This window comes from Procambarus clarkii, chromosome 16 (genome assembly GCF_040958095.1).
Source record: "Procambarus clarkii isolate CNS0578487 chromosome 16, FALCON_Pclarkii_2.0, whole genome shotgun sequence".
Lineage (NCBI taxonomy): Eukaryota > Metazoa > Arthropoda > Malacostraca > Decapoda > Cambaridae > Procambarus > Procambarus clarkii.
This window is the reverse complement of record NC_091165.1, coordinates 14,340,830-14,357,272: the sequence shown is the minus strand read 5'-3', so window position 1 is coordinate 14,357,272 and position 16,443 is coordinate 14,340,830. Positions and strand designations below refer to the sequence as shown.

The following is a 16,443-nucleotide window of genomic DNA, read 5'->3' as shown; positions in this document are numbered from 1 at the left end:
CCCCAGGGTGTGACCGTCGCCAGTGGTCTCACCCCAGGGTGTGACCCTCGCCAGTGGTCTCACCCCAGGGTGTGACCCTCGCCAGTGGTCTCACCCCAGGGTGTGACCCTCGCCAGTGGTCTCACCCCAGGGTGTGACCCTCGCCAGTGGTCTCACCCCAGGGTGTGAGGCATATTTCCAGGTATATTCTAAAAAAGTTAAAAAAACTCAACTCAAAACTATTACCAATGCCCGGTCTGTCTTTTTACTCAAACTTGATACTACACAAAAATTAAAACGGAATTCTGATAATATTTAAGAAAGATGTTCCTCGTGATCTCAGGACGTGCAACTGACATAGTAAATTAACAACCTACAATTATTATTACAATATTCATAGCACTGCCAGTCATGCAGAATCCACTCAATGAGACTGTTAAAGCCTCTCAAGCAGTGGTTACTGACCAGTCACTCTCAGGCACCAACATGTTCATGTCTACACAGTCATGGGAGGACACGAGGCAAGATGGCTTCCAGTCCCACCATGCTGGCATCCCATCCATCATTAATAGCCCCATGAGTGTGCTTTATAACAATAGCCCCATGAGTGTGCTTTATAACAATAGCCCCATGAGTGTGCTTTATAACAATAGCCCCATGAGTGTGCTTTATAACAATAGCCCCATGAGTGTGCTTTATAACAATAGCCCCATGAGTGTGCTTTATAACAATAGCCCCATGAGTGTGCTTTATAACAATAACCCCATGAGTGTGCTTTATAACAATAACCCCATGAGTGTGCTTTATAACAATAGCCCCATGAGTGTGCTTTATAACAATAGCCCCATGAGTGTGCTTTATAACAATAGCCCCATGAGTGTGCTTTATAACAATAGCCCCATGAGTGTGCTTTATAACAATAGCCCCATGAGTGTGCTTTATAACAATAACCCCATGAGTGTGCTTTATAACAATAACCCCATGAGTGTGCTTTATAACAATAGCCCCATGAGTGTGCTTTATAACAATAGCCCCATGAGTGTGCTTTATAACAATAGCCCCATGAGTGTGCTTTATAACAATAGCCCCATGAGTGTGTTTTATAACAATAGCCCCATGAGTATGCTTTATAACAATAACCCCATGAGTGTGCTTTATAACAATAACCCCATGAGTGTGCTTTATAACAATAACCCCATGAGTGTGTTTTATAACAATAACCCCATGAGTGTGCTTTATAACAATAGCCCCATGAGTGTCTTTATAACAATAACCCCATGAGTGTGCTTCATAACAATAACCCCATGAGTGTGCTTTATAACAATAGCCCCATGAGTGTGTTTTATAACAATAACCCCATGAGTGTGCTTTATAACAATAGCCCCATGAGTGTGTTTTATAACAATAACCCCATGAGTGTGCTTTATAACAATAGCCCCATGAGTGTCTTTATAACAATAACCCCATGAGTGTGCTTCATAACAATAACCCCATGAGTGTGCTTTATAACAATAACCCCATGAGTGTGTTTTATAACAATAGCCCCATGAGTATGCTTTATAACAATAACCCCATGAGTGTGCTTTATAACAATAACCCCATGAGTGTGCTTTATAACAATAACCCCATGAGTGTGCTTTATAACAATAGCCCCATGAGTGTGCTTTATAACAACAGCCCCATGAGTGTGCTTTATAACAATAACCCCATGAGTGTCTTTATAACAATAGCTCCATGAGTGTGCTTTATAACAATAGCCCCATGAGTGTGCTTTATAACAATAGCCCCATGAGTGTCTTTATAACAATAACCCCATGAGTGTGCTTCATAACAATAGCCCCATGAGTGTGCTATATAACAATAACTTGCCTCCCAGCAGAACACATACCGGTAATATGTTATGAAACATAAGACATCCAACCTACTCGTCCTGCTAATAGAACGTCGCATTTTGACATATACTCTACCCCAAGGCCAAAAATTGTCATACTGGAAAAAGGTAGCGGCTCGGGAAATTGACACACTGTCCCGTTTTCTGTTTGGGGTCCTCTGGTAGGTTAGGATAAGGGCACTTTAGTATGACCGTTTTACGACGTTCTGAAACCTTAGGAGGACGGGGTGATACAACATGGGTTGGGAGGCGGAGACCACGGAACTGATCTTCAGCCCTCACTAGAACCAGCAGGAGGGGGCGTGGCGTGGGGGAGTGACCCACACTCCCCCCCCCCCCTAGTGGAGAGGATGAGGGGGGGGGGGCTGGAACGGGTGGAAAGAAGGTGGGGTGGGAAAGGTAGTTTGTAACAAATAAAGTGGAAGGGGCAGGAATAGGTAGGTGTTAGGATGAGTTGGGGTAGAGGTTTGGAGGGGGGTTGGGGGAGGGAGAGTAGGATGGGTTGGGAGAGGGAGAGTAGGATGGGTTGGGGGAGGGAGAGTAGGATGGGGTGGGGGAGGGAGAGTAGGATGGGTTGGGGGGGAGGGAGAGTAGGATGGGTTGGGGGGAGGGAGAGTAGGATGGGTTGGGGGGAGGGAGAGTAGGATGGGTTGGGGGGAGGGAGAGTAAGATGGGGTGGGGGAGGGAGAGTAGGATGGGTTGGGGGAGGGAGAGTAGGATGGGTTGGGGGAGGGAGAGTAGGATGGGTTGGGGGGAGGGAGAGTAGGATGGGTTGGGGGAAGGGAGAGTAGGATGGGTTGGGGGGAGGGAGAGTAGGATGGGTTGGGGGAGGGAGAGTAGGATGGGTTGGGGGAGGGAGAGTAGGATGGGTTGGGGGAGGGAGAGTAGGATGGGGTGGGGGAGGGAGAGTAGGATGGGGTGGGGGAGGGAGAGTAGGATGGGTTGGGGGGAGGGGGAGTAGGATGGGGTGGGGGAGGGAGAGTAGGATGGGTTGGGGGGAGGGAGAGTAGGATGGGTTGGGGGGAGGGAGAGTAGGATGGGTTGGGGGGAGGGAGAGTAGGATGGGTTGGGGGAGGGAGAGTAGGATGGGTTGGGGGGAGGGAGAGTAGGATGGGTTGGGGGAGGAGAGTAGGATGGGTTGGGGGGAGGGAGAGTAGGATGGGTTGGGGGGAGGGAGAGTAGGATGGGTTCGGGGGAGGGAGAGTAGGATGGGTTGGGTAGACGTAATTAACTATTTATTATTTCTTGGAAAAACTTTAGGCTCTTTGGGACCGTCAGTCAGCCTTCTTACCTCCATGTGAAGCTGTTTATGGGGTCTGACCCCACCACTTAACGGTACACATCTGACCCCACCCCTTAACGACACACATCTGACCCGACCCCTTAACGGTACACATCTGACCCCCACCCCAACTGTACACATCTGACCCCCACCCCCAACGGTACACATCTGACCCCCACCCCTTAACGGTACACATCTGACCCCCACCCCAACGGTACACACACCTGACCCCACCCCAACGGTACACATCTGACCCCACCCCCAACGGTACACATCTGACCCCACCCCCAGCGGAACACACCTGACCCCACCCCAACGCTACACATCTGACCCCACTCCAACGGTATATACCTGACCCCACCCCAACGGTACACACCTGACCCCACCCTAACGGTACACACCTGACCCCATCCCAACGGTACACATCTGACACCCACCTCTAACGGTACACACCTGACGCCACCCCCAACGGAACATACCTGACCCCAGCCCCAACGGTACACATCTGACCCCACCCCCAACGGTACACACCTGACCCCCAACCCCAATGGTACACACCTGACTCCCACCGCAACGGTACACACCTGACTCCCACCCCAACGGTACACACCTGACTCCGACCCCAACGGTACACATCTGACCCCCACCCCAACGGTACACACCTGACCCCCATCCCCAACGGTACACACCTGACCCCCAACCCAACGGTACACACCTGACCCCCACCCCAACGGTACACACCTGACCCCCACCCCAACGGTACACACCTGACCCCCACCCCAACGGTACACACCTGACCCCCACCCCTACGGTACACACCTGACCCCCATACCAACGGTACACACCTGACCCCCACCCCAACGGTACACACCTGACCCCCACCCCAACGGTACACACCTGACCCCCACCCCAACGGTACACACCTGACCCCATCCCAACGGTACACATCTGACCCCCACCTCTAACGGTACACACCTGACGCCACCCCCAACGGTACACACCTGACCCCAGCCCCAACGGTACACATCTGACCCCACCCCCAACGGTACACACCTGACCCCCAACCCCAACGGTACACACCTGACCCCCACCCCAACGGTACACACCTGACCCCCATCCCCAACGGTACACACCTGACCCCCACCCCAACGGTACAAACCTGACTCCCACCCCAACAGTACACAACTGACCCCCACCCCAACGGTACACACCTGACCCCCACCCCAACGGTACACACCTGACCCCACCCCAACGGTACACACCTGACCCCCACCCCAACGGTACACACCTGACCCCCACCCCAACGGTACACACCTGACCCCCACGGTATACACCTGACCCCCACCCCAACGGTACACACCTGACCCCCACCCCAACGGTACACACCTGACCCCCACCCCAACTGTACACACCTGACCCCACCCCAACGGTACACACCTGACCCCCACACCAACGGTACACACCTGACCTCCACACCAACGGTACACACCTGACCCCCACCCCAACGGTACACACCTGACCCCCACCCCCAGCGGTACACACCTGACCCCCACCCCAACGGTACGCAACTGACTCCCAACCCAACGGTACACATCTGACCCCCACCCCAACAGTACACACCTGACCCCCACACCAACGATACACACCTGACCCCCACCCCTACGGTACACACCTGACCCCCACCCCTACGGTACACACCTGACCCCACCCCAACACTACACACCTGACCCCCACACCAACGGTACACACCTGACCCCCATACCAACGGTACACACCTGACCCCCACCCCTACGGTACACACCTGACCGCCACCCCTATGGTACACATCTGACCGCCACCCCTACGGTACACACCTGACCCCCACCCCTACGGTACACACCTGACCCCCACCCCTACGGTACACACCTGACCCCCACCCCTACGGTACACACCTGACCCCCACCCCTACGGTACACACCTGTTGTTTATTACTCTGACACGAACACAAATCCTCCTCATGTTTCTGTGCCTCATCTGGATACTTAATTTCCGCGTCGCCTTTGTTCGCGTCCAGTGAGAGTGGAGGAGTAAGGCTCAAGATAATTATTATAATAACATAGCTGCCCAACGCCAGGTTATCTTGAGGTTATCTTGAGGTTATCTTGAGATGATTTTGGGGCTTTAGTGTCCTCGCGGCTCGGTCTTCGACCAGGCCTCCACCCCCAGGAAGCAGCCCGTGACAGCTGACTAACTCCCAGGTACCTATTTACTGCTAGGTAACAGAGGCATCAGGGTGAAAGAAACTCTGCCCATCGTTTCTCGCCGGCGCCCGGGATGGAACCCGGGACCACAGGATCACGCGTCCAGTGTCCTGTCCGCTCAGCCACCGGCTCCCTAAAAGGTTCTATAAGAACAAAACATTAAGATGTAGACGTGAAACTTGGAACCTCTCCGCCACAAATGATACGTCTTCAGCTGCTATGGATTGAATGTTCAAAATACTATGCCTAAGAGCCCACTGGGCTCAGTGTGCCACACGTTCTGATGTCACCCACTGGGCTCAGTGTGTCACACGTTCTGATGTCACCCACTGGGCTCAGTGTGCCACACGTTCTGATGTCACCCACTGGGCTCAGTGTGCCACACGTTCTGATGTCACCCACTGGGCTCAGTGTGCCAGACGTTCTGATGTCACCCACTGGGCTCAGTGTGACAGACGTTCTGATGTCACCCACTGGGCTCAGTGTGCCACACGTTCTGATGTCACCCACTGGGCTCAGTGTGCCACACGTTCTGATGTCACCCACTGGGCTCAGTGTGACAGACGTTCTGATGTCACCCACTGGGCTCAGTGTGACACACGTTCTGATGTCACCCACTGGGCTCAGTGTGCCACACGTTCTGATGTCACCCACTGGGCTCAGTGTGCCACACGTTCTGATGTCACCCACTGGGCTCAGTGTGCCACACGTTCTGATGTCACCCACTGGGCTCAGTGTGCCAGACGTTCTGATGTCACCCACTGGGCTCAGTGTGCCAGACGTTCTGATGTCACCCACTGGGCTCAGTGTGTCACACGTTCTGATGTCACCCACTGGGCTCAGTGTGCCACTCGTTCTGATGTCACCCACTGGGCTCAGTGTGCCACACGTTCTGATGTCACCCACTGGGCTCAGTGTGCCACACGTTCTGATGTCGCCCACTGGGCTCAGTGTGCCACACGTTCTGATGTCACACACTGCGCTCAGTGTGCCACACGTTCTGATGTCACCCACTGGACTCAGTGTACCACACGTTCTGATGTCACCCACTGCGCTCAGTGTGCCACACGTTCTGATGTCACACACTGGGCTCAGTGTGCCACACGTTCTGATGTCACCCACTGGGCTCAGTGTGCCACACGTTCTGATGTCACCCACTGGACTCAGTGTACCACACGTTCTGATGTCACCCACTGCGCTCAGTGTGCCACACGTTCTGATGTCACCCACCGGGCTCAGTGTGCCACACGTTCTGATGTCACCCACTGGGCTCAGTGTGCCACACGTTCTGATGTCACCCACTGGGCTCAGTGTGCCACACGTTCTGATGTCACCCACTGGGCTCAGTGTGCCACACGTTCTGATATCACACACTGGGCTCAGTGTGCCACACGTTCTGATGACACCCACTGGGCTCAGTGTGCCACACGTTCTGATGTCACCCACTGGGCTCAGTGTGCCACACGTTCTGATGTCACACACTGGGCTCAGTGTGCCACACGTTCTGATGTCACCCACTGGGCTCAGTGTGCCACACGTTCTGATGTCACCCACTGGGCTCAGTGTGCCACACGTTCTGATGTCACCCACTGGGCTCAGTGTGCCACACGTTCTGATGTCACCCACTGGGCTCAGTGTGCCACACGTTCTGATGTCACCCACTGGGCTCAGTGTGCCACACGTTCTGATGTCACCCACTGGGCTCAGTGTACCACACGTTCTGATGTCACCCACTGGGCTCAGTGTGCCACACGTTCTGATGTCACCCACTGGGCTCAGTGTGCCACACGTTCTGATGTCACCCACTGGGCTCAGTGTGCCACACGTTCTGATGTCACACACTGGGCTCAGTGTGCCACACGTTCTGATGTCACACACTGGGCTCAGTGTGCCACACGTTCTGATGTCACCCACTGGGCTCAGTGTGCCACACGTTCTGATGTCACCCACTGGGCTCAGTGTGCCACACGTTCTGATGTCACACACTGGGCTCAGTGTGCCACACGTTCTGATGTCACCCACTGGGCTCAGTGTGCCACACGTTCTGATGTCACACACTGGGCTCAGTGTGCCACACGTTCTGATGTCACACACTGGGCTCAGTGTGCCACACGTTCTGATGTCACACACTGGGCTCAGTGTGCCACACGTTCTGATGTCACACACTGGGCTCAGTGTACCACACGTTCTGATGTCACCCTAAATGGTAACACAGTACCACAAAATGCTACTTTAAACAACTGAGTTGAAATACAACAACTAATATACACTACCGTAGGCTAAGCCAGTGTTATCATTAGGCTATCTGAAGACGGCAGATATGATCTGGGCCTAAGATTAGAATAACAGCCCATCAGTATACCAATGGTGTAAATACATCTAAAGCAAAAACGCTTGGTCCAGAAGATATGGCCAAGCCATACTATCCCCCCCCCACCATACTACTACCCCCCCACACTCTGTCTCACTGTGGCAGCCATCCATGGCCAAGCCATACTACCCCCCCCCCCCAACCATACTACTACCCCCCCCACACTCTGTCTCACTGTGGCAGCCATCCACGGCCAAGCCATACTACCCCCCCACACACTCTGTCTCACTGTGGCAGCCATCCACGGCCAAGCCATACTACCCCCCCACACACTCTGTCTCACTGTGGCAGCCATCCACGGCCAAGCCATACTACCCCCCCACACACTCTGTCTCACTGTGGCAGCCATCCACGGCCAAGCCATACTACCCCCCCCCAACCATACTACTACACCCCCCCCCACACTGTGTCTCACTGTGGCAGCCATCCACGGCCAAGCCCCCCCCCCAACCTTACTACTACCCCCCCCCCACACTGTGTCTCACTGTGGCAGCCATCCACGGCCAAGCCCCCCCACCCAACCATACTACCCCCCCCCCCCCCCCCCTCCCCCAACACACCGGTGGTGGCTCGGTCTGGCCGCTGCTGACCATCAACACTTCCCTTCTTCCTCCACACTTTCCTTTATCATTCGGATAAGATGAAGTTATTCTTCATCTTATCCGTCCATTAGGCACTGTTAGATAACTTTGCTGTTATTATTTTTCATGCACTTTGTAGGAAACTATAGCCCGGTTGTTTTGGTCTTGAAGCTTCCCAGGGCCTTGTATTTTCTGGTGGACCCTCCTGAGTCCTGGAGGGTCCTGGACTCAGGAGGTTCGACAATTAAAAGTATTCTTTAGTCGTTCAGTACAGTTGTCTGCTGTAGTTTACCAAGCTTAGTTTCTTAATCATTTGTATTAAACAAATGATTGTGACACACCTCTACTAATATCTCGGGTCGATTTATTCTGATGCCCCAGCATCTTGATGATCTGCTTAACAGCATTGACACTTCTTTAGTCCTCGTGTAGAGAGAGACAACAGAAACAGACTCCAAATACAATTCTAGACCATTTGTTAACTATCCTGTACATGAACGACACACACCTGGCCAAGAAACAGCTAAGTACTCTAAGTGTCTAATCACTTTTGGTCGTCTTAAAACAGGGGGGGGGGGAACTATGTATAAAATGGCTGTAATTCCCACATGGTTCACCAGATATTGATATTAATATCCTCAACTTTAAGCTAAAAATCTGCACTTTAACCTCGCATTGTTTAATTTCAAATCCAATGTTGGATGTTGAACTGAACCACGGAACATTGCCACTTCCCGAACACTTAAGAACTGCATATATAAATATACTCATGTAGATAATACAACGCATTTAAAGTAATGTGTGCGTGCACACATGAATATATACCAACAATGCACACATAATGACGTTTAGCCCTACACACATATTAGAAACAAGTCTTCACTTTAAACAATCACACATAAACAAACTTGTTAAAGTATGTACTGACATGTATACATACACGCACAAATACAAGCAGACTTGTTCATTGCAACAAGTTTGTACAATCCTACAAGTAAACTTCCATACTACAAGCAAATTTATACTTCACTAGCAAACTCACGCACTACAAACACCACAAGAAACTTGTAAACTACAAACAGTCATGTACACTAGCGTTATACATGAATGTAAATATGACAACCCCGACGGAGTTATTGATGCATCACATCGATCCTTTAAGTTTGAGACTTAAAAAACATGATAATTTCTTCGAACATTTATTAGAGGAAACACACATACACACACACACACACACACACACACACACACACACACACACACACACACACACACACACACACACACACACACACACACACACTATAAAGACAGACTATTTAACACAAGGGGCACACGCACTAGGGGACACAGGTGGAAATTGAGTGCCCAAATGAGCCATAGAAACGTTAGAAAGAAGTTTTCAGTGTCAGAGTAGTAGACAAATGGAATGCATTTGAAAGTGATGTGGTGTAGGCTGACTCCATACACAGCTACAAGTGTAAATATGATAGAGCCCAGTAGGCTCAGGAACCTGTACATGAGTTGGATGACAGTTGAGGGGCGGGACTAAAGAGCTGGAGCTCAACCCCCGCAAGCACAACTAAGTACACACACACACACAGTGGGGAGACATGATCACTACCTACAAAATTCTCAGAGGAATTGACAGGGTAGATAAGGATAAACTGTTTAACACGGGTGGTACGCGAACAAGGGGACGCAGGTGGAAATTGAGTACCCAAATGAGCCAGAAACGTCAGAAAGAACTTTTTCATTGTCATAGTTAACAGGTGAAATGCATTAGCCAGTGATGTGGTGGAGGCAGACTCCATACACAGCTCCAAATGTGGATATGATAGAGCCCAGTAGGATCAGGGATCTATACATCAGTTGATTGACGGTTGAGAGGCGGGACCAAAGAGCGAGAGCTCAACCCCCCAAACACAACTAAGTGAGTACAACTAGGTGAGCACACACACACACACACACACACACACACACACACACACACACACACACACACACACACACACACACACACACACACTAAACACACACACACACACACACACACACACACACACACACACACACACACACACACACACACACACACACACACACACACACACTAAACACACACACACACACACACACACACACACACACACACACACACACACACACACATACACACTAAACACACACACAAACGAACGCTTACACTCACAAACGTATACTTATAAACGTACAACCTCTCTCATCCACACACACACAAAACATGTAAAGATTTAAAGGTACACACACATAAAATTATACATACACACATAAAACTATACATACACATAAATGTGCACACAAACGCATACAAACATGCATACACGTACACATTCTCTGTTTCTCTCTCACACTCACCCTCTCTCTCTTTCATACTCTTTCTCACTCTCACACACTCAAGCAAAATTAAATTAATTAAATGTATACACAGACACGTTCATACACATTTGGTGGAGGCTGACTCCATATACAGTTTCAAATGTAGATATGATTGAGCCTAAAAGGCTCAGGAATCTTAGGCTCTGTAAAAGGTTTTTTTTTATTGACAGTTGAAAGGCAGGACCAAAGAGCCAAAGCTCAACCCCCCCACACGAATGTACACCCACATAGGTCGTACACAAGCAAAAACACAAACATTAACGTATTTATACGCACAAAAACACACACATTAACGTATTTATACGCACAAAAACAAACGTACACTCAGCAAGGTGCATTAGCTCACCTGAGTTACGGTGTTGAGAGGCCTGAGGACTGGCGGGGCGAGGGCCACGGCACACAGGGGTCCCTTGACCGCCCTACCCCGGCCCAGCAGGCGAAGCACGGCTCCGCACTCCATCCTCCACGCGATAGCAAAAAACTCAGAAGACGCCTGAGCTTTCCTCTGCCCGAAATACACTCGGCTCAACAGCGTTGCACTTACTAGTGGCCCTGAGCTTGCTATACACGCTGACAAAGGCAGTTCTAAACGTTCACTGGCCGTTGCCTATTTGGACCTCTAACGGAAACACTTGGGTAAGCTCACCCTCGCCCGGCTAGCAACTCTCAGCTTTTCTGCCACACTTCTCGCTGTTGAAGGACACTCGTATAATTGCACCGTATTTTCTATAACGAATTATATTTCTATATAATTATATATATTTATATATATTCACTTATAAGCACTGAACACTGCTAGATTCTTATTCTACGTATAACACTGGTAAGTTGGATTGGTGTTAGTTGGAGAGGAAGTGGTTGTAGCGAGTGTGGGAAGAGAGGTAAATGAGGGAGCACTCAGCAGCACCAGCCAGCACACCACAGATCACTTGAGGTCGTCCTCGGGCTGCTGTTTGTCATTGGTCTAACAAACGGTGTTTGGTGTGCAGCAAACAGTCGCTAAGCGTGTGATGGGTGGTAGTCATGGCCCAGGGGAAAGGGGGTTAAGTGTTAGTAGTGTGGGTGTGGTGGTAGTAATAGTAGTAAGTATAGAGTGGTAGAAGAAGGGGTGGCAATAAAACCTGAGCGGCGGGCTGGCGCACGTAACCTCTCTATGCCACAGCCACGGACAGACTGCAGCTGCCCGCTGGAGCTCAGCTCAACTCGCCCGAGATACTTGCGTAGCGCGGCGGCGGCTGCTTCACTCGGCCCGATGCCACACGCCGCCACGCTCCTCACACCTACACGCTTCACTCCACTACACCTACTCCGTCATTCACTATATTTAACATAATTATATTAGGAGTAATATGAAAAAGTTTAATTTTTGTCGTTGAAAGTGACGTCTCCCGATCTATGAGTGCCTGTGAATTTACTATAGCTTCTACTGACAGGACAGACTAGGCCTATAGTCTGCTCCATAGCTGACATTTCTTACTGATAATTATCGTGACTTATCATGAATGTCTGTTACAGTGCTCGGCAATAATGCAAAGTACCGCAGATTTTAATAAAATTATAAACATGTGACATATTTCGTCTCACTATTCAAATGATTGCCAACAATCGCTAAGGAAACAAATAAGGTGGATAACAGGCATCAGGCGCTAGTGATAATGTGCCAGAAAACGAAGATTCAGTGTCTGAGACGAGTGCATGTGGTCGTCTTGGGTGATCCTACCGCCGGCAACGTGTGCCTTCAGCGTTTCTACCACTTCCTAGTAACTATCATTAACATGTCTAAGTTTATGTTCGGTTCACCGACTGTGTATGATACCGGTCTATGAGATAATATCTTATTTGGATGAATGATAACGTATCATGTGCATTCAGCCAGATAACAGCTTCAAAACACTTACGAATACGGCAGGACCACGAACATCCCGTGCAGCGCTGCCAAACGTGACATTTGGTACGCTACTGAAACTAACTAGACTTGTTGACCAAACCTATATGTGCATACGCTCTTATTACTATCAGAAACTAGAACTTCTTAACCATTAATCTAGCCTAACCCTGTGTACACACTCCTTTCCCACCATCAACGTTATTTGTAGTTTCCTGCGGTTCAGGAAATGTGGTGAAGAAAACGGTCTTCTAATGTAGGCGTGGCACAGTGCAAGATATGTGTCTCACTCGGTGAGTCAGGTTAATCTCTACTGGACCTGACAAGCAGTGGTTGGGTGGCCATGTGGACAGCATCGACCTTGGGTAGGGAGGACCTCGATAAGCCTAACACATTTCCTGTTCCCAACAGGAAACACTTTTATTTTCAAGAGTTCATTGCATTCAATTTAACCAAACTGATTTTGGCTAGATATCGTATACACATTGTAAGTGCAGTAATGGTATAATATTGAACCATAGAGGCGTTATTTCTGTTCGATATCTTGACAAAGTCAGTCTTAATTTCTTTTTTATTACTTTGGAGCACAATTTCCTTTGCATCATTTATTGCGCAATATAATTTTGTATAGTTTCCAATTGCTGAGAGTTTGAATTCCTGTTAAGCTTAACGAGGTACTGCTAGATATCGACTGACCTATCCCAGAATGCAACCCACAACAGTCGATTAACTCAGGAGTCTATTTTCTACTAGGTGAACATAAGCACACAAAAATAAAGAGAAATGCAGAGCCTAGTGGTCCATGCCAGGCAGGTTGTATAGTACTTAACGCTTGCGTGAAACACTTACACCAAGGGAAGCCGGTCGGCCGAGCGGACAGCACGCTGCACTTGTGATCCTGTGGTCCCGGGTTCGATCCCGGACGCCGGCGAGAAACAATGGGCAGAGTTTCTTTCACCCTATGCCCCTATTACCTAGCAGTAAAATAGGTACCCGGATGTTAGTCAGCTGTCACGGGCTGCTTCCTGGGGGTGGAGGCCTGGTCGAGGACCGGGCCGCGGGGACACTAAAAGCCCCAAAATCATCTCAAGATAACCTCAAGAAAAAGGGGTAAGGTAACGTGCCCTGCTCGGGAATCGAACCCTGGACAAATCAGTCACTGGATAGTTTAACTTTCAGGTATATTAGCATACTTGGAATTATAAAACATACATAATTCCTTTAATGGTCTTGAATTCTTTTAACAGTTTCGGAAACTTTATTTTGTAATAACATAATATAAATATCCTGCTATGCTGCGAACATTGAGACTCGATTACTAGCGAAAACAGGGCTTTATTAGTGGAGATAAGGCTTTATTATAGGAGATAGGGAATTGATAGTGAAGAATCTGGTAGTGGAGATTGGGTCCTGGTATTAGAGATTGGGCTCTGGTAGTGTAGATTGGGCTCTGTAGTAGAGATTGGGCTCTGTAGTAGAGATTGGGCTTTAACTGTAGTCATTGAGATATGGTAGTCGAGAACTGGACTCTCTGGCAGTGGAGAATCGGGTCTGAAGTGGAGATTAGGCTCAGGTAGTAAACTGAGCTCTGATTGTGGAGAATGGACTTTAGTAGCTGAGATTGGGCTTTGATAGTAAAGACTGGGTTCTGGTAGTGAAATTGGACTCTGGTAGTGGAGATTGAACTCTGACAGTAGAAATTGAGTTCAAGTAGAAGATTCGACTATGGTCGTGAAGAATGGACTCTAGTGGAAGGCAATGAATGGGCTTTGGTAGAAAAGACTGCACTCTGATAGTGGAGATTGGGCTCTAGTAGTTGAGAATAGGCTCTGGTTGTAGATATTGTGTTTTGGTGGTAGATTGGGCTCTCGTAGTAGAAATAGTGTCTTGGTGGTAGGTTGAGCTCTGGTAGTGGAGATTGGATTCTGGGAGTGGAGGCTCTGGTAGTAATGATTGGGCTATGGTAGAGGAGATTGCACTCCCGGTAGTGAAGCATCGTGTCTTTATTGGAAATACGGCTCTGATAATAGACTGGACTCTGATAGGGGAGTCCAATCTCTATTACCATGTTTTTAGTAAGTACAGATTGGGCTTTGGTAGTACTGATTGGGATATAGTAGTAGAGACTAGATTCTGGCATTGGAAAATCGGGTCAGTAGTGGGGATCAGACTCTGGTAGTAAATTGGTCTTTGGGAGCAGATTGAGCTCTGATAGGGGCGACTGGGCTCTTGTAATGAACATTGGGCTATGGTAGTAGTGATTGGGTTTTGGCAGTCGTGATTGGGATCTGGTAGTAGAAATTGAGCTCTGGTAGTAGAGTGGGCTCTGCTAGTAGAGACTGGACTCTGGTAGTAGGGATTAGGCTCTGGTAGTAGAGATTGGACTCTGGTAGTAGAGATTAGGCTCTGGTAGTAGAGTGGGCCCATGCTATTAGAGATTGGGCTCTGGTAGTAGAGATTGGGCTCTGGTAGTAGAGATTGGGCTCTGGTAGTAGAGATTGGACTCTGCTAGTTGAGATTGGGCTCTGGAAGTGGAGATTTGACTGTAGTAGTAGAGATTGGGCTCAGGTGGTAGTGAAGATGGTTGCAATGCTGATGGTCGGGAGTAGTTACGATGGTTACAGTGACAAAGGTAATTAGTAAACATGGCTACAGTGATGATGGTCACCAAAAGATTACAATGGCGTGATACATCAATGAGTTGGTTAAGGCAAGAGTCTGGGAATGACTGGAACCGCGGCTCAAGTCAACTCAATACCTCAAGTTATTTTCTCAATGATTATGGTTGTGTATCTGGATGAGGGTCATGAAAGTTCTCCTACTCCCCAAGCCCGGCCAGGGGACAGGTTTGACTTGTGAGAGCTTGGTCCGCCAGGCTGTTGCTTGGAGCGGCCCGCAGGCCCACATACCCACCACAGCCCGGTTGGTCCGGCACTCCTTGGAGAAAACTATCTAGTTTTATCTTGAAGATGTCCACGGTTGTTCCGGCAATATTTCTTATACTCGCTGGGAGGATGTTGAACAACCGCGGACCTCTGATGTTTATACAGGGTTCTCTGATTGTGCCTATGGCACCTCTGCTCTTCACTGGTTCTATTCTGCATTTTCTTCCATATCGTTCACTACAGTATGTTGTTATCTTACTGTGTATATTTGGGACCTGGCCCTCCAGTGGTACTTATAGATACAATGAAAATGGCTTCAGTGATGAAGACAGTGTGTAGTGTAGATGAGTACAGTCATCATAGTTGTGTGTAGTACTTGTAGCAGCGTTGAAGGTTGTGTATACTGCAGAAAGTTTCAGTTGCAGTGACGAAGGTCGCGTGTAGAGTAGAATTTACAGTGATGAAGGTAGTGTGTATTGTAGAGTTTACAGTGATGAAGGTAGTGTGAAGAGTAGAGTTTACAGTGATGAAGGTCGTGTGTAGTGTTGAGTTTACAGTGATGAAGGTCGCGTGTAGAGTTTACAGTGATGAAGGTCGTGTGTATTGTAGAGTTTACAGTGATGAAGGTCACGTGTACTCACCTAGTTGTACTCACCTAGTTGTGCTTGTGGGGTTGAGCTCTGGCTCTTTGGTCCCGCCTCTCAATTGTCTATCAACTGATATACAGGTTCCTGAGCCTATTGGGCTCTATCATATCTACACTTGAAACTGTGTATGGAGTCAATCTCCACCACATCACTTCCTAATGCATTCCATTTGTCAACCACTCTGACACTAAAAAAGTTCTTTCTAATATCTCTGTGGCTCATATGGCCACTCAATTTCCACCTGTGCCCCTTGTGCGTGTGCCC

At 49.1% G+C, this 16,443-nt stretch overlaps 1 protein-coding gene across 1 annotated transcript in view; it reads right to left on the bottom strand.

Annotated features, from left to right (window-relative positions):
- LOC138365233 (uncharacterized) overlaps positions 1-16,443 on the bottom strand; it is a 462,835-nt gene that overhangs the window by 423,379 nt on the left and 23,013 nt on the right. Inside the window, exons 3-4 of the mRNA XM_069325497.1 lie at positions 11,933-12,065; positions 11,109-11,181 (exon numbers count right to left, since the gene is read on the bottom strand). Coding sequence (XP_069181598.1) covers positions 11,109-11,181; positions 11,933-12,065 — 206 coding nt within the window. The remainder of the gene's footprint in view (positions 1-11,108; positions 11,182-11,932; positions 12,066-16,443) is intronic.